At 46.3% G+C, this 18,541-nt stretch overlaps 2 protein-coding genes across 3 annotated transcripts in view; one reads left to right on the forward strand and one right to left on the reverse strand.

The window, feature by feature from the left end:
- GGT7 (gamma-glutamyltransferase 7) overlaps positions 1-1,701 on the reverse strand; it is a 71,007-nt gene extending 69,306 nt beyond the window's left edge. The window contains exon 1 of one of the 2 annotated variants that reach the window (XM_077251513.1): positions 1,280-1,701. In XM_077251513.1, coding sequence (XP_077107628.1) covers positions 1,280-1,436 — 157 coding nt within the window. In that variant the 5' untranslated portion in view covers positions 1,437-1,701. The remainder of the gene's footprint in view (positions 1-1,279) is intronic. The other variant, XM_077251515.1, reaches the window with a different exon arrangement.
- The window catches only part of LOC143769001 (ubiquitin carboxyl-terminal hydrolase CYLD-like), a 198,206-nt gene that overhangs the window by 103,888 nt on the left and 75,777 nt on the right, over positions 1-18,541 (forward strand). The gene's annotated exons all lie outside the window — the stretch shown is intronic.

The following is an 18,541-nucleotide window of genomic DNA, read 5'->3' on the forward strand; positions in this document are numbered from 1 at the left end:
CTGGTACATATAGTGAGGGGGTGATATACACTGGTACATGTAGTGAGGGGTGATATATGCTGGTACATGGAGTGAGGGGTGATATATGCTGGTACATGGAGTGAGGGGGTGATATACACTGGTACATGTAGTGAGGGGGTGATATACGCTGGTACATGTAGTGAGGGGTGATATATGCTGGTACATGTAGTGAGGGGTGATATATGCTGGTACATGTAGTGAGGGGGTGATGTACACTGGTACATCTAGTGAGGGGGTGATATATGCTGGTACATGTAATGAGGGAGTGATATATGCTGGTACATGTAATGAGGGGTGATATATGCTGGTACATGTAGTGAGGGGTGATACATGCTGGTACATGTAGTGAGGGGGTGATGTACACTGGTACATCTAGTGAGGGGGTGATATATGCTGGTACATGTAATGAGGGAGTAATATACGCTGGTACATGGAGTGAGGGGTGATATATGCTGGTACATGGAGTGAGGGGGTGATATACACTGGTACATGTAGTGAGGGGGTGATATACGCTGGTACATGTAGTGAGGGGTGATATATGCTGGTACATGTAGTGAGGGGTGATATATGCTGGTACATGTAGTGAGGGGGTGATGTACACTGGTACATCTAGTGAGGGGGTGATATATGCTGGTATATGTAATGAGGGGTGATATATGCTGGTACATGTAGTGAGGGGTGATATATGCTGGTACATGTAGTGAGGGGGTGATGTACACTGGTACATCTAGTGAGGGGGTGATATATGCTGGTACATGTAATGAGGGAGTAATATACGCTGGTACATGTAGTGAGGGGTGATATATGCTGGTACATGTAGTGAGGGGTGATATATGCTGGTACATGTAGTGAGGGGGTGATATATGCTGGTACATGGAGTGAGGGGGTGATATACACTGGTACATGTAGTGAGGGGGTGATATACGCTGGTACATGTAGTGAGGGGTGATATACACTGGTACATGTAGTGAGGGGGTGATATACGCTGGTACATGTAGTGAGGGGTGATATACGCTGGTACATGTAGTGAGGGGGTGAGGCACAGTGATATATATGGTGAGGAGACACATACACATTGGTACATGTGATGGAGACTAGTGAGCAGCGTCCATACGATGCAGGCACACTAGGGCTGACCCATGCAGCGAGCATGCACGGTGTACATGGGATGACGCGGGACACGGTACAGAGGACACATGCACGCCCGCTCTAAATGTACACACTATTTATTACACGGAGCAAGGCGTCAGCAGGTTACCGGAGTCATGCTCCCCCAGGAAAGTATCATCCTCCCCCGATCTCGGCACAGGCTCTGCCCCGGTCTCCTCTTCTGGCAGACGGGGAAAGCTGGTGATGCTCATGTAGTCTACAGGGGAATAGGAGCCCAGAGATCGCCCAGGGCCCGTCTCAGCCATCGCCACCAGCCTGTGACGTCACCACTACTGTGGAGGGTGGGAGATGCAGCACAACATATAGGCCGGTAGGTGGCGCTGCTCCTGACAGTCCTCAATGATGTAGGACAGTGATCGCTGATGCCACCGCTCCTCGTTTCGCATCAGTGTGTGACCAGTTCAGGGGGCTGTCAGTACCACACACCAGGACAACCATGAGCAGCCACGGTCATCTTGCAACCCAGGGATACTAGTGCTTGTCCTGCTTCCAGGATCTGCTTTGTGCTTCTATTAGTGGCTACAATTAGGAGGGGGCGGAGACAACTGCCAGCCTGTGCTTGGTACCTGGGCACTAAAAGCTGTGTTGTACTCTCATGACGTGTGCTTCTTGTGTGCTGGGTCTGGGCCTCCGCTGGGTCTGAGCCTCTGCTGGGTCGGGGCCTCTGCTGTGCCTGGGCCTCTGCTAGGTCTGGGCCTCCTCTGTGCTTGAGCCTCCGCTGTGCCTGAGCCTCTGCTGGGTCTGAGCCTCCTCTGTGCCTGAGCCTCCCCTGGGTCTGAGCCTCTGCTGGGTCTGGGCCTCCGCTGTGCCTGAGCCTCCCCTGGGTCTGGGCCTCCTCTGAATCTGGGCCTCTGCTGGGTCTGGGACTCCGCTGTGCATGAGCCTCCGCTGGGTCTGAGCCTCCGCTGTGCCTGAGCCTCCCCTGGGTCTGGGCCTCCGCTGGGTTTGGGCCTCCTCTGTGCCTGAGCCTTTGCTGTGCCTGGGCCTTTGCTGGGTCTGAGCCTCCGCTGGGTCTGGGCCTCCGCTGTGCCTGAGCCTCTGCTGTGCCTGAGCCTCTGCTGGGTCTGGGCCTTTGCTGGGTCTGATCCTCCGCTTTGTCTGAGCCTCCGCTTTGTCTGAGCCTCCGCTGGGTCTGAGCCTCAGCTGGGTCTGGGCCTCCGCTGGGTCTGAGCCTCTGCTGTGCCTGTGCCTCTGCTGGGTCTTAGCCTCCGCTGGGTCTGGGCCTCTGCTGGGTCTTAGCCTCTGCTGGGTCTGGGCCTCTGCTGGGTCTGGGCCTCCGCTGGGTCTGGGCCTCCGCTGGGTCTGGGCCTCCGTTGGGTCTGGGCCTCTCCTGGGTCTGGGTCTTAGCCTCCGCTGGGTCTGGGCCTCCCCTGGGTATGAGCCTCTGCTGGGGTTGGGCCTCCACTGTGCCTGAGCCTCTCCTGGGTCAGAGCTTCTGCTGGGTCTGGGCCTCTGCTGGGTCTGGGCCTCCGCTGGGTCTGGGCCTCCGCTGGGTCTGGGCCTCCGTTGGGTCTGGGCCTCTCCTGGGTCTGGGTCTTAGCCTCCGCTGGGTCTGGGCCTCCCCTGGGTATGAGCCTCTGCTGGGGTTGGGCCTCCACTGTGCCTGAGCCTCTCCTGGGTCAGAGCTTCTGCTGGGTCTGGGCCTCTGCTGGGTCTGGGCCTCTGCTGGGTCTGGGCCTCTGCTGGGTCCTGGCCTCCGCTGGGTCTGGGCCTCTGCTGGGTCTGGGCCTCTGCTGGGTCCTGGCCTCCGCTGGGTCTGGGCCTCTGCTGGGTCTGAGCCTCCGCTTTGTCTGAGCGTCTGTTGGGTCTGAGCCTCCGCTGGGTTGTAGTGCATTGTATGTTTATGACGACTGATTGTTGATATTTCAAACAAGTCTGTTTACAGTGATGGGAAACGTTGCTGAAGTTGGTTTCTTATTCTGCAATTTATTTTCTTTTTTTTTTTTACAATTTTAACAACAAAAACCACAATAACAAAACCCAACGCAGCAAGAAGCCCTGATGTAAATACACTTAATAGCAGCTACAAAAATTATGAAACTGGCACAAAAATAATTAAGAAAGAGGGCACCGAAGGGCGTTATTGAAAGGGTTAAATGACTTTGGGCCACTGATCTCACAAAACCGTTACATAGTAATAATACATAGTAATAATGATGCCCCGCATCAAATTCAGGTTACTCCAGCCTGGCCCAAATGGGTTCTGGGCATCAGAACTGGCATCAAAGTGGGTAAATAACAAATTCTTCCAGATTTAACTAACTGATGTTGGCACTTTAATGCCAGTTCTGATGCCCAGGACCCATTTGGGCCAGGCTGGAGTAACCTGAATTTGATGCGGGGCATCATTATCTATGTAACGGTTTTGTGAGATCAGTGGCCCAAAGTCATTTAACCCTTTCAATAACGCCCTTCGGTGCCCTCTTTCTTGATTATTTTTGTGCCAGTTTGATCATTTTTGTAGTTTCTTTTATCTGTATCCACATTAGGGCTCCTCGCTCATTGTGTTTTATTATTGTGATTTTTTATCGTTAAACCTGTAAATAACAGAAACTGCCGAAAAAGAAACCAACTTCAGCATCGCCAAGTTTTTTTTTACACAGTCGTGAACTTGGCCTTAGAAGGATCTCATCAATCAGCTGAAATCTAGACACTCGTTAATTAATCTACAGCACCTCTACATGAGAAATTAAGCTTTTATTCCTTATTATTTAACCCCTTAGTGACGGAGCCAATTTGGTACTTAATGACCAGGCCAATGTTTACAATTCTGACCACTGTCACTTTATGAGGTTATAACTCAGGAACTCTTCAATGGATCCCACTGATTCTGAGATTGTTTTTTCGTGACATATTGTGCTTCATGTTAGTGGTAAAATGTCTTCGACATAACTTGCGTTTATTTATGAAAAAATTGAAATTTGGCAAAAAATTTGAAATTTTTGCAATTTTCAAACTTTTAATTTTTCTACCCTCAAATCAGAGAGTTATGTCACACAAAATAATAATAATAATAAATAACATTTCCTACATGTCTACTTTACATCAGCACAATAAGGAATCATAATTTTTTTTTGTTAGGACGTTATAAGAGTTAAAAGTTGACCAGCGATTTCTCATTTTTGCAACAAAATTTACAAAACCATTTTTTAGGGACCATCTCACATTTGAAGTGAGTTTGGTGGGGTCAATGTAACAGAAAATACCCAAAAGTGACACCATTCTAAAAACTGCTCCCCTCAAGGTGCGCAAAACCATATTCAAGAAGTTTATTAGCCCTTCAGGTGCTTCACGAGAACTAGAGCAATGCGGAAGGAAAAAATTAGCATTTTACTTTGGAACCACATTTTTACATTTTCACAAGGGTATCAGGATAAAATGGACTGCAACATTTGTTGTGCAATTTCTCCTGAATATGCCCCGTATGTGGGGGAAAGCCACTGTTTGGGCGCATGGCAGAGCTCAGAAGGGAGGGAGCACCGTTTGACTTTTTGTACGTAAATTTGGCTTGAATCAATGGTGGCGCCATGTTGCGTTTGGAGACCCCTTGATGTACCTAAACAGTGGAACCCCCCCAATTCTAACTACAACCCTAACCCCAACACACCCCTAACCCTAATCCCAACCATAACCCTAACACACCCCTAATCCCAACACTAACCGTAATCCCAACCATAACCCTAACTTTAGCCTAACCCTAGCCCTAGCTCAACCCTAGCCCATCCCTAACTTTAGCCCAACCCTAACCCTAATGGAAAAATGGAAATAAATATTTTTTTTTACTTTATTATTTTTACCTAACTAAGGGGCTGATAAAGCGGGTTTTGATTTACTATATTTTTATTTTGATCACTGTGATAGGGTCTATCACAGTGATCAAAATGAACCAGTAGGAAAAATTTCCTATTGTTGCCGAGTGCAGGTTGGCAGATCTCAGCGGCATGCGCCCGCCATTTTCTTCTCAGAGGAAGACTCCACCGGCCGGAGAACTTCACGGGGGATTCAGGGACACCATAGGTACCGGGTGAGGATCGAGGACCCCATTTCTCTCCTCTGGGAAGGAGGGGATCACATCAGAGGAGAGAGAAATTAAATGGGAAATCAGACTTTTTTTTTTTTTTTTTTTTTTTGCGGTCACCGTTATTCCATTAATAATGGCGATTGCAAAACTGGGGTCGACAAAAAATGGCCCGAATCATGTTCTCTGGGGTCTCAGCTACCCCGGTAGTCGAGACCCCAAAGAAATTCTGACGCTGGGGGCGCTGTATACTTATTTCTCAGCGCTGTTAAAAGCGGCTCTGAGGAATAAGTAACCTTAAGTGCCACCGTTAAAAGGCGTATAGGCGGTCGTTAAGGGGTTAAAAGTATGACGGGAAGAAATGAACTTATTCCTTTAGGCAGTGTTGGGCTTTCAGTTTTTGGGGGTGGATGACTGAAGCCAGCCAACCAACCTCTATGAGCGAAAGCCCGAGGCTGCCAGGAGGAATAAAGTTCATTACCTCCTGGCAGTGAGACCTCCAGTGTGGGCGGTGGGCAACTTTATGATGCTATTAACCTGCATATCTGCAGGTTAATAGTATTTTTTTATTTTTTACATTACAGGTTCCTTTTAATTATGTCATGTGTTGATAGATTGTAAGCTTGCGAGCAGGGCTTCACTCCTCTTGATATGTGTTCAGTCATTATATGTTACTCTATATTGCCTCATCTTATTTGTTCAAGCTCCCACTGAATTGTAAAGGGCTTCAGAATAGATAGGCGCTATAGAAAAAAAAAAAATTATTATCATGTGACAAGGCTCATTAAAGGGTCGATATTACGGTAACATTCGGGATTGATACATCCAATAGGTGGCGCTTGCGTTCAATTCCTCTTTCTGATAAGACTATTGCATATAAAATCTCACTGAACTGTTTTCTTTGATTCTTGTCGCACAGGAACAGATTTACCTGCAGCCCCATTAGGGTGCTCACTGTATAAAGATTTTCCATCTTCTTTTGAGGTCAGTTTTTAGTTACACTTCTGTGTTTGTTTAGCAGCACTTTACAGATATCATCCTCACTGTTCCCATTGGGGATCACACTCTAAATTCCCTATCAGTATTTTTTGGAGCGTGGGAGGAAACTACAAACTCCTTGCAAATGTTGTCCTTTATGGGATTAGAACCCAGAACTCCAGATTCACATGTTTGTATGTATAATCATCCAAAAGAGACATTTTTCATAGTTTCATTATGTAAAGGTAGATATAAATGCATGAAGTTCAACCTACACCAAATATATTGACCCAGTGGAAGACAAAAGACTCACGAGGCAGAAGCTGCCTGCCCCATGTTAGGGTCAAAATTATTTCCCAACTCTACATATGGCAATCAGACTAGTTCTTCGGATCAACCTCTTTTCATGACCTGTAATATATAAGGCATCCAGACAATCGTTGAAGTGTTTTTAGTCCATAGTCTCACTGCTCTTACAGTAAAGAATCGCTATGTGTAATGATTAACACCTTACCGACCTCTGCCGCACTATTACTGCAGAGGTCGGTACCCCCGCTTTGATGCGGGCTGCGGCGGTGAGCCCGCATCAAAGCCGGGACATGTCAGCTGTTTTGTACAGCTGACATGTGCCCGCAATAGCGGCAGGTGTAATCGCGATTCACTCGCCGCTATTAACCCCTTCACGCTGTAGCCCTTTTTCATTTCTGCGTTTTCGTTTTTCGCTCCCCTCCTTCCCAGAACCATAACTTTTTTATTTTTCAATCAATATGACCATGCGAGGGCTTATTTTTTGCAGGACGAGTTGTACTTTTGAACAACACCATTGGTTTTGCCATATTTTGTACTAGAAAACGGGAAAAAAATTCCAAGTGTGGTGAAATTGCAAAAAAAGTGCAATCCCACACTATTTTTTTGCTTGGCTTTTTTGCTAGGTTCTCTAAATGCTAAAACTGACCTGCCATTATGATTCTCCAGGTCATTGCGAGTTCATAGGCACCTAACATGACTAGGTTATTTTTTATCTAAGTGGTGAAAAAAAAATCAAAACTTTGCTAAAAAAAACAAATTGCACCATATTCCAATACCGGTAGCGTCTCCATTTTTCGTGATCTGGGGTCTGGGGTGAGGGCTTATTTTTTGCGTGCCGAGCTGACGTTTTTAATGATACCACTTTTGTGTAGATACGTTCTTTTGATCGCCCATTATTGCATTTTAATGCAATGTCATGGCGACCAAAAAAACGTAATTCTGGCATTTCAAATTTTTTTCTCGCTACACTGTTTAGCGATCAGGTTAATGCTTTTTTTTATTGATAGATCGGGCGATTCTGAACGTGGCGATACCAAATATGTGTGTGTTTGATTTTTTTTATTTTATTTTGGATGGGGCGAAAGGGGGGTGATTTAAACTTTTATTTTTTTTTATTTTTTCATATTTTTTTAAACTTTTTCTTTTTACTTTTGCTATGCTTCAATAGCCTCAGCCATCATCAGATCGTTCCTATGTAGCTGAATTACAGGCTTGCTATGAACGCCGACCACAGGGTGGTGCTCACAGCAAGCCGGCATCAGCAACCGTAGAGGTCTCAAGGAGACCTCTGGTTGCTATGCCGACGCATCACTGACCCCCGATCATGTGATGGGGTCGGCGATGCGCTCATTTCCGGCCCGATGGCCGGAAGCGCCGATGAAGGCTAGTTTCACATTAGCGTTAGAATCCGCAGTGTTTAATCCGCATCCGCAAGTGCAGGAAAAAACGCATGGAAACACGTACAAACGCGGCGTTTTTTAGACGCATGCGGGAACGCATGCTGTTAAAAAAAACGCCACGTTTGTACGGGTGTTTCCATGCGTTTTTACCTGCGTTTGCGTGTTTGGTGCGCAGGGTGAAAAATTAAACAGGAAAAAAATCTAGATAACCAGACAGAGCCAATGGGACTACAGAGGGCGTGTATTATGGGATCTCTATATATAGACCCTTGAACAGCTGAAATGTTCAGAATTTGCTCCTGTATCCTGTGTCAGAATGGATCTTCGCATGGAGAGCTTTTATTTCAACCTGGATTTAAGCATCAAGCTGTTTCTTGCCTGTGCGCTTGCTTGGGAGCAAGACAGAAATCGCGAAAGATGGAGAAGGAGACGGTGTAGGCGTTTTTGGAGACACGCCATTATCGAACTACGTGAGAGCCGTGGAGCCTATCACACGCTGTGTGGCGAGCTTAATGCCAACCCCGAGAAATTCCATGAATATACAAGGATGTCGCAAGACTCGTTCCGGGATTTGCTTGCTCGTGTCCAAGGAACCATACGGAGACAGGACTCCCAGCTCCGTAGAGCGATTCCACCCGAGGAACGTCTGCTGGTTACATTAAGGTACGTTCCAAATCTAAACCAATGACAGTCCAAATTTTGGGTGTTCTGACATGTATTTTTGGGGTATTTTCCTTTCTGTCTTTAGTGTAACCACACGATAAATAGAATAGATTGTAATTTTATTTTTTTTTCTTACAGATTTCTGGCAACCGGAGAGAGTTTATCATCCCTCCACTTCCAATACCGGCTTGGAATATCCACCCTGTCCGGAATAGTTGCGGACACCTGTCGGGCTTTGTGGAATGTACTCCGGGACGAGTTTATACCCCTACCCACCTTGAACATGTGGCTTGAAATTGCGGAAAAATTCTGGAGTGTGTGTGATTTCCCAAACTGTTTAGGAGCGGTGGATGGAAAGCACATTCGCATTATCAAACCAGCCAGAACAGGATCGGAGTACTTCAATTATAAAAAATATTTTTCTGTTGTGCTCATGGCAATAGCCGATGCGGACTGTCGCTTCATCGCCGTGGACATTGGAGCTTTTGGCCGTGGCAACGATTCCCAGACTTTTAAGAACTCTGATATGGGCCGCCGTGTGTATGGCAAAAATTTTAATTTTCCACGGCCACAACCGCTCCCCAACACTCAAGGTCCACCGATGCCATTTGTTATGGTTGGGGATAAGGCCTTTCAGATGTGTGAAGACCTACTGAAGCCATATTCCAGTCGGGACTTGAACCACACTAAAAGGATCTTTAACTACAGACTGACCAGGGCCCGAAGAAGAGTAGAGTGTACCTTTGGCATTCTAGTCTCAAAATGGCGCATTCTTGCATCAGCCATTAATCTAAAAATGGAGACAGTCGACGAGGTGGTCAAAGCCTGTCTGGTTCTGCACAATTATATAATGGCAAAGGAGCGACCCACCATTGAACTGGATGAACCATATGCACACCCACTGCCCGATTACCAGCATCACCCGCTGCGGTCAACTGCAGCAGTTGGCCACATGCGGAACCAATTTGCTGCCTTTTTTGATTCTGATATTGGACGTGTGTCATGGCAGGACAATGTTGTGTAAATGTCCTGTTGTAATTTTATCTGTACCAGTAATTTTCTTAAATGTTAATAATATTTCTCATTAATAAACTTTATTTTTGGTTGTCTTGACCGTGTCTTCTATGTATTTCCTCTACAAACCAAGGCTGTCCTAAAACTAGCAGTATTTGGTCTGTATTTAATATCAGTATTTGTAATCCAAAACCAGGAGTGGGTGATAAAGGCAGAGGTGCTAGTTATTATGTTAATATTATAATTTACCTCTAATTGTTCCACTCCTTGTTTTGGCTTACAAATACTGATAAAAAAAGACTGGCCACATACTGCTAGTGTGACGGCAGCCATGTTGCTTTAGTGGTAAGCTTGTTGACGTCATTGCGTCCTGATTCTGTTCTGCAGTATCCATTAGACACAGACTGAAGAGACAATGACTGTCATACTAAAGAGATCTATACTCATCAAGTCAGATGTCAGAAATAATGAATTCATGATGCACATATAACAGCCTCATGAATTCACTATTTCTGACACCTGTGCAGGTGAGCATAGATATGCCGTGTATGACCACCATCGTCCCTTCACTTTGTGTGGAATAGATTATGTACACAGAAGAGAAAATTGAGGTTATACAAAGCAGTTCTCTACTCACCCGGTCAGGTGTCCTAACTAATGAGTTTTTTGACACCTGACCTGTTGAGTATAGTTCTGCATTGTATTTCCGCCATTTTCTCTTCAGACTGCAACACTAGTCACAGACTAAGCAGAAGGAAGAGATTATGGAGATAATACATGAATTAATTTTTTGGCCCACCTCATATCTCTATACTAAAGACACACAAAGCTGCAGTCTTTTATTTGCTAACTACTGGAGCTTTGATGTGGCCCAAAAATTAAGTGATTGGCGCACGGTGTGTGTTGACGTCGGCGAAATACACAATAAACCACACATAATTGGGGGCAAAAAATAATATATATATATTTTTTTAAACAAACTTTTTATTTAACTGCGCCTGCTTGGGGTAGAGTGATGTAAACGGGGGGTGTGAAGCAGTGAGGCCTGGCTAACAGTGGACGACGCAGCGGTGGCAGGAGAAGGGGCCATGAAACTTGTGGGGTCTGGTAGTTCGGGGATAGGGCTTGACACATGAGAGGCTTGAGATGCACTGGAAGGGTGAGACAAACCTGACATTACAGACACACTGGGAGGTGAAGGGGGAGGAATACTAAGAGTCCGCTGTTTTTTTTTGTTTTTTTTTTAAATTTCTGGCATTGACGGGTTCTGGGAAGCCTCGGAGGACTCATTTGTCATGGCATGGTCGTGGTGGGTGACCTGTTTGGGTCCGGCTGCACTGTGCCAGAGTCCATAGTGCTCGTAGAGCGTGCAGCCATGCCAGAGTCCATAGTGCTCGTAGAGCGTGCAGCCATGCCAGAGTCCATAGTGCTTGTAGAGCAGAAGGCCATGCCAGGGTCCTGCTGCATCGTGGTGGTGGCGGTACGGAAGGCCATGCCAGGGTCCTGCTGCATCGTGGTGCTGGCAGTACGGAAGGCCATGCCAGGGTCCTGCTGCATCGTGGTGGTGGCGGTACGGAAGGCCATGCCAGGGTCCTGCTGCATCGTGGTGGTGGCGGTACGGAAGGCCATGCCAGGGTCCTGCTGCATCGTCATGGTGGCAGTACGGAAGGCCATGCCTGGGTCCTGCTGCATCGTCGTGTCAGTGGAGGAGGTCCAAGCAGGAGCAGCGGTTGTCATGGTGGCGGTGGGCTGTCCAACAGCACTCGGCATGGTGGTGGTGCTGTACTGGTGTCCGGCAGTGCTAGGAATAGAGGTGGCCGTGCAGTGGTATGCAGCAGAGGTCGGCATTGAGGTTAATCGTGACAGTGAAGGCACAGGTGGATATGCCGCCACTGTCTGCTGAAAATACCGACTCTGCTGCATAGCCTGCACGTAAGCAGCATTGCAGGCCTGCATGACACTCAGCTGGAGATCAGGAGTAAGGTGTTCCGACATGCCCTGCTCAATTTGGTTAAAAAAATGATGTGCTGGCCTCTGGAGGTCGGCTTTTATTTGGTAAAGGCTTTTGGTGACCTCCTGGATATGTGTATTCATGTGGCTAAGTGAAATATCCATTCGGTCACCCAAAGCCTTGAGTCCTTCGTGAAAAACCGAGCTCAAGTGCAAAAACTCGGGCATGAGGGAACTGATGTGAACTATACTTCTTGGCTCCCTCTTGTGGTCACTAGTGATTTGGCACTTGGATTGTCTTTTACCAGGTTGGTACTCACCTGCTTCGTTAGGCCTGGGGTGTTGCTATTTAAACTTCCTGGATTCTCAGTCCAGTGCCTGGCATCGTTGTAATCAGTTCATTTCTGTTTGCTCCTGTCTTCAGGTCCTGGTTCTTTGCAAGATAAGCTAAGTCCTGCTTTCTTATTTTTGGTTATTTTGCTTTGTTCATATTTTTGTCCAGCTTGTACAATATGTGATTCCTGATATTGCTGGAAGCTCTAGGGGGCTGATATTCTCCCCCCTCACCGTTAGTCGGTTTGGGGGTTCTTGGATATTCAGCGTGGATATTTTGCAGGGTTTTTTGCTGACCATATAAGTCATCTTACTATTTTCTGCTATTAGTCAGTGGGCCTCTCTTTGCTAAAATCTAGTTCATTCTTACGTTTGTCTTTTCTTCTTACCTCACCGTTATTATTTGTTGGGGGCTTATATTACTTTGGGGTCTTTTCTCTGGAGGCAAGAGAGGTCTTATTTTCCCTGATAGGATTAGTTAGTTCTCCGGCTGGCGCGAGACGTCTAGGATCAACGTAGGCACATTCCCCGGCTACTGTTAGTGTTTGTGCTAGGATCAGGTATATGGTCAGCCTAGTTACCACGTCCCTATGAGCTGGTATTTATGTTTGCAGACTTTTGCTGTAATCTCTGAGATCCTTGCCATTGGGATCATAACAGTATGCCAGGCCATGAATAGTTAATGCATTGCAGAAGTGGGATTAAAAGAAAAGGAGTTCTGAGGTTTTTTTTCTCCTCTTTCTTCCTTCCCCTTTTTCTCAGAGTGGCTGTAAGCTTTGCTGCAGACATGAATGTTCAGACCTTGATTACTAGTGTGGATCAGATATTCTCCCCCCTCACCGTTAGTCGGTTTGGGGGTTCTTGGATATTCAGCGTGGATATTTTGCAGGGTTTTTTGCTGACCATATAAGTCATCTTACTATTTTCTGCTATTAGTCAGTGGGCCTCTCTTTGCTAAAATCTAGTTCATTCTTACGTTTGTCTTTTCTTCTTACCTCACCGTTATTATTTGTTGGGGGCTTATATTACTTTGGGGTCTTTTCTCTGGAGGCAAGAGAGGTCTTATTTTCCCTGATAGGGTTAGTTAGTTCTCCGGCTGGCGCGAGACGTCTAGGATCAACGTAGGCACATTCCCCGGCTACTGTTAGTGTTTGTGCTAGGATCAGGTATATGGTCAGCCTAGTTACCACGTCCCTATGAGCTGGTATTTATGTTTGCAGACTTTTGCTGTAATCTCTGAGATCCTTGCCATTGGGATCATAACAGTATGCCAGGCCATGAATAGTTAATGCATTGCAGAAGTGGGATTAAAAGAAAAGGAGTTCTGAGGTTTTTTTTCTCCTCTTTCTTCCTTCCCCTTTTTCTCAGAGTGGCTGTAAGCTTTGCTGCAGACATGAATGTTCAGACCTTGATTACTAGTGTGGATCAGCTTGCTGCACGAGTGCAGAGCATTCAGGATTTTGTTGTTAGCAGTCCTATGTCTGAGCCTAAGATACCTATTCCTGAGCTGTTCTCTGGAGATCGATTTAAATTTAGGAATTTTAGGAATAATTGTAAATTGTTTCTATCTTTGAAACCTCGTTCGTCTGGAGATTCAGCTCAGCAAGTTAAAATTGTTATCTCCTTTTTGCGTGGCGACCCTCAGGATTGGGCTTTCTCGTTAGCGCCAGGAGATCCGGCATTGGCGGATGTCGATGCGTTTTTTCTGGCGCTCGGATTGCTTTATGAGGAGCCTAATCTTGAAATTCAGGCAGAAAAAGCTCTACTGGCTATCTCTCAGGGCCAGGATGAAGCCGAAGTGTATTGCCAAAAATTTCGGAAATGGTCCGTGCTTACTCAATGGAATGAATGTGCTCTGGCCGCAAATTTTAGAAATTTAGAAAAAGCCTTTTTGCAGCCATTAAGAATGTGATGGTGGGTTTCACAATTCCTACAAGTCTGAATGATTCTATGGCGCTGGCTATTCAGATTGATCGGCGTTTGCGGGAGCGCAAATCCGCTAATCCTCTGGCGGTGTTGTCTGGACAGACACCTGTTTCAATGCAATGTGATAGAAACCCCGATCCAGCAATGCAATGTGATAGAATCCTGACTAGAACCGAACGACAAAATCATAGACGACAGAATGGGCTGTGTTTTTACTGTGGTGATTCTACGCATGTTATATCAGCATGCTCTAAACGCCTAACCAAGGTTGTCAGTCCTGTCTCCATTGGTAATTTGCAGCCTAAATTTATTTTGTCTGTGACTTTAATTTGTTCATTGTCTTCCTACCAAGTTATGGCGTTTGTGGATTCAGGTGCTGCCCTGAGTCTTATGGACTTGTCGTTTGCCAAGCGCTGCGGTTTTGTCCTGGAGCCTTTAAAAATTCCTATTCCTCTCAGAGGAATTGATGCTACGCCACTGGCGGAAAATAAACCGCAGTTTTGGACACAAGTGACCATGTGCATGACTCCTGAACATCGGGAGGTGATTCGTTTTCTTGTTCTGCATAAAATGAGTGATTTGGTCGTGTTAGGTCTGCCATGGTTACAGACCCATAATCCTGTTTTGGATTGGAAGGCTATGTCTGTGTCGATTTGGGGTTGTCAGGGAATTCATTGCGATTCTCCGCCGGTGTCTATTGCTACTTCTACTCCTTCAGAGGTTCCTGAGTATTTGTGTGACTATCAGGATGTATTCAGTGAGTCCAGGTCCAGTGATCTTCCTCCTCATAGGGACTGTGACTGCGCTATAGATTTGATTCCTGGCAGTAAATTTCCTAAGGGACGATTATTTAATTTGTCTGTACCCGAGCATGCCGCGATGCGTTCTTATGTCAAGGAGTCTTTGGAGAAGGGGCATATTCGTCCATCCTCTTCCCCTCTTGGTGCGGGATTTTTTTTTGTGGCCAAGAAGGACGGGTCTTTGAGACCTTGTATAGACTATCGGCTTCTGAATAAAATCACTGTTAAGTTTCAGTATCCTTTGCCACTATTGTCAGACTTGTTTGCTCGGATTAAGGGTGCCAAGTGGTTCACCAAGATAGATCTTCGTGGTGCGTACAACCTTGTGCGCATTAGGCAGGGAGATGAATGGAAAACTGCATTCAATACGCCCGAAGGTCATTTTGAATACTTGGTGATGCCCTTTGGACTCAGAAATTTAACCAAGAACTAATTTAAACAATATCTTTATTATAATATTAGGATAAATAAACCAACACAACCCCTTAAAAAACCCTTCTATTATAGACAGGGTTACCTGGTATGTGTGTACACGGGCAGAGGGGTAGGGTACCTATGTAAGATCTGACACCTATGCGTCCCTATAGTGTCCCCTACCTATTTGCGGAGGTTGGCACCCTCTTGGACGCAATGTGGCGCCCCCGCTCCTCGACGACTGACCCTTAATGCCCTATGGATCCCTGGTACACCGTAATTAGGGACACCTAACGACTGCCCACACTTAGGGCCCACACCTAACAAAACACATACCAAATAAAATTTTCACCCAAATACCACAATGTCAAAAAGATACGCCGTAGCAAAAACTTATACGGCACAATAGACAGTCTATTCTAAACCTCCTTCACCGGCTATTATACCCTTGTGCGTCCCTATCCGCACTGCCCTGCCTAACAGCGGAGGTTGGCACCCTCTTGATCGCAAAGTGGCGCCCCCGCTCCTCGGCGGCTGTCCCTTGGATGCCCTTAATAGGTCCCTACAGATAATTGAGTCCCCCTAGGGAAAGGTGCCTATGGGGCTATATTAGTGGGCTATACTCTGAGCACAAGGTCATTGCAGTACCAAAAAGCACAGTGAAGGAGACCTAGTGTCCGTATATACCAGCTATACTAATGATTTATTCACACAAAACAAAAAATAACAATATTCTCTACGTACCAAAGATGCATATACACATTAATGGCATTGCTATATCAGATAATATATGGTGAAAAGATCAAGATATTAAATGATTAAAAACTCTGGTGCACTTATCTGTGCCCGGATCTCGCCTCTACGCGTTTCCCCCCCCATGATATGGTTCCTCAGGAGGCACATGGGAAAAAGAACCGTGTGTTACCACATCGGTGATATGCTGTGCCTGGTTGTAGGTGCAGGGATAACACTGATACAGACTAGCTTATATAGCTTATACCACTCCCACCCACCTACCGGTGTAGAGGGAGTTAATCCAAACTTGCGAACATGTGGGTTAATACGCTAATCATAGCGCAGATGTCCAATGAATGCCCCCAATCCATAAATTCATATTGCACATTGCGGTCGCCATTACTCCTATACTATTTTCAGCGTGCCTGTGCAGCGCATGCGCCGTTTTCGGACCCTAGAGGTCCATCTTACCCCTTCAGGCGACGCAGGTACTAACCGAAATCTCCATTTTCTTATGGCACACATAGCGGCCGCCATTATTCCTGTACTAATCTCGGCGTGCCTGCACTGCGCATGCGCCGTTTTCGGGCCCTAGAGGTCCATCTACTCCTTCAAACAGCCCTGATAATAGTAGGTGTCTCCATTTTCTTGTGGCACACGTTATAGTCATTGCGACTTATACCAGCATTGTTCTCGTGGGCCCCATAAGAGGAATCCAAGGCACCGCATCGGTATAGACACACATGAACAAAGTAAACACATGTTTATATATAATCTTTAATATTTACTATAACCTCATGTTCATATCGCTATCTAGCAGTCATATGTCAAATCCAGTACCAGTTTATAGACATAATTCTCAGGGAACGGCACCTAAAGCATCAAAAATCCCCCGATATGGAATATTATCTAAGTATACCAGCCGAAACAGACCACTTCACACATTATTTGGGAACTTTTCATGATCATGGCTGTATAACCCCATATATGTGTCCCTTTGGACTCTCTAATGCTTCTTCAGTGTTTCAGTCCTTTATGCATGATATCTTCCGGAAGTATCTGGATAAATTTATGATTGTTTATCTGGATGATATTCTGGTTTTCTCGGATGATTGGGATTCTCATGTAAAGCAGGTCAGGATGGTGTTTCAGGTTTTGCGTGATAATGCTTTGTTTGTGAAGGGCTCAAAGTGTCTCTTTGGAGTGCAGAAGGTTTCCTTTTTGGGTTTTATTTTCTCCCCTTCTGCTGTGGAGATGGACCAAGTCAAGGTCCGAGCTATTCATGATTGGACTCAGCCCACGTCTGTTAAGAGTCTTCAGAAGTTCTTGGGGTTTGCTAATTTCTACCGTCGCTTTATCGCAAATTTTTCTAGCGTTGTTAAACCTTTGACGGATATGACCAAGAAAGGTTCTGATGTGGCTAATTGGGACCCTGCAGCCGTGGAGGCCTTCCAGGAGCTGAAGCGCCGGTTTACTTCGGCGCCTGTTTTGTGCCAGCCTGATGTCTCACTTCCCTTTCAGGTTGAAGTGGATGCTTCTGAGATCGGTGCTGGGGTTGTTTTGTCGCAGAGAGGCTCTGGCTGCTCTGTGATGAGACCATGTGCCTTTTTCTCTAGGAAGTTTTCGCCTGCTGAGCGGAACTATGATGTTGGTAATCGGGAGTTGTTGGCCATGAAGTGGGCATTTGAGGAGTGGCGTCATTGGCTCGAGGGTGCTAAGCATCGTGTGGTGGTCTTGACTGATCACAAAAATCTGATGTATCTCGAGTCTGCTAAGCGCCTGAATCCTAGACAGGCTCGTTGGTCATTGTTTTTCTCTCGTTTTGACTTTGTGGTCTCGTACCTGCCTGGTTCGAAGAATGTTAAGGCTGATGCTCTTTCTAGGAGCTTTGTGCCTGACTCTCCTGGAGTCTCGGAGCCAGCTGGTATTCTTAAAGAGGGAGTAATCGTGTCGGCCATATCTCCTGATTTGCGGCGTGTGTTGCAGAGATTTCAGGCTGGTAGACCTGACTCTTGTCCACCCGACAGACTGTTTGTTCCTGATAAATGGACCAGCAAAGTCATTTCCGAGGTTCATTCCTCGGTGTTGGCAGGGCATCCGGGAATTTTTGGTACCCGAGATTTGGTGGCTAGGTCCTTTTGGTGGCCTTCCTTGTCACGGGATGTGCGGTCATTTGTGCAGTCCTGTGGGACTTGTGCTCGGGCTAAGCCTTGTTGTTCTCGTGCTAGCGGGTTGCTTCTGCCCTTGCCCGTCCCGAAGAGGCCTTGGACACACATTTCCATGGATTTCATTTCTGATCTTCCGGTGTCTCAGGGAATGTCTGTCATCTGGGTGGTGTGTGATCGTTTTTCCAAGATGGTCCATTTGGTACCCTTGCCTAAGTTGCCTTCCTCTTCCGATCTGGTTCCTTTGTTTTTTCAGAATGTGGTTCGTTTACACGGCATTCCGGAGAATATCGTGTCCGACAGAGGGTCCCAGTTTGTGTCCAGATTCTGGTGATCTTTTTGTGCTAGAATGGGCATTGATTTGTCATTTTCATCTGCCTTCCATCCTCAGACTAATGGTCAAACGGAGCGAACTAATCAGACACTGGAGGCTTATTTGAGATGTTTTGTTTCTGCGGACCAGGATGATTGGGTGACCTTCTTGCCATTGGCGGAGTTTGCCCTTAATAATCGGGCTAGTTCTGCTACTTTGGTTTCGCCATTCTTCTGCAACTCTGGTTTTCATCCTCGTTTCTCCTCGGGTCATGTTGAGTCTTCTGACTGTCCTGGGGTGGATTCCGTGGTGGATAGGTTGCAGCGGATTTG

This window comes from Ranitomeya variabilis, chromosome 4 (genome assembly GCF_051348905.1).
Source record: "Ranitomeya variabilis isolate aRanVar5 chromosome 4, aRanVar5.hap1, whole genome shotgun sequence".
Lineage (NCBI taxonomy): Eukaryota > Metazoa > Chordata > Amphibia > Anura > Dendrobatidae > Ranitomeya > Ranitomeya variabilis.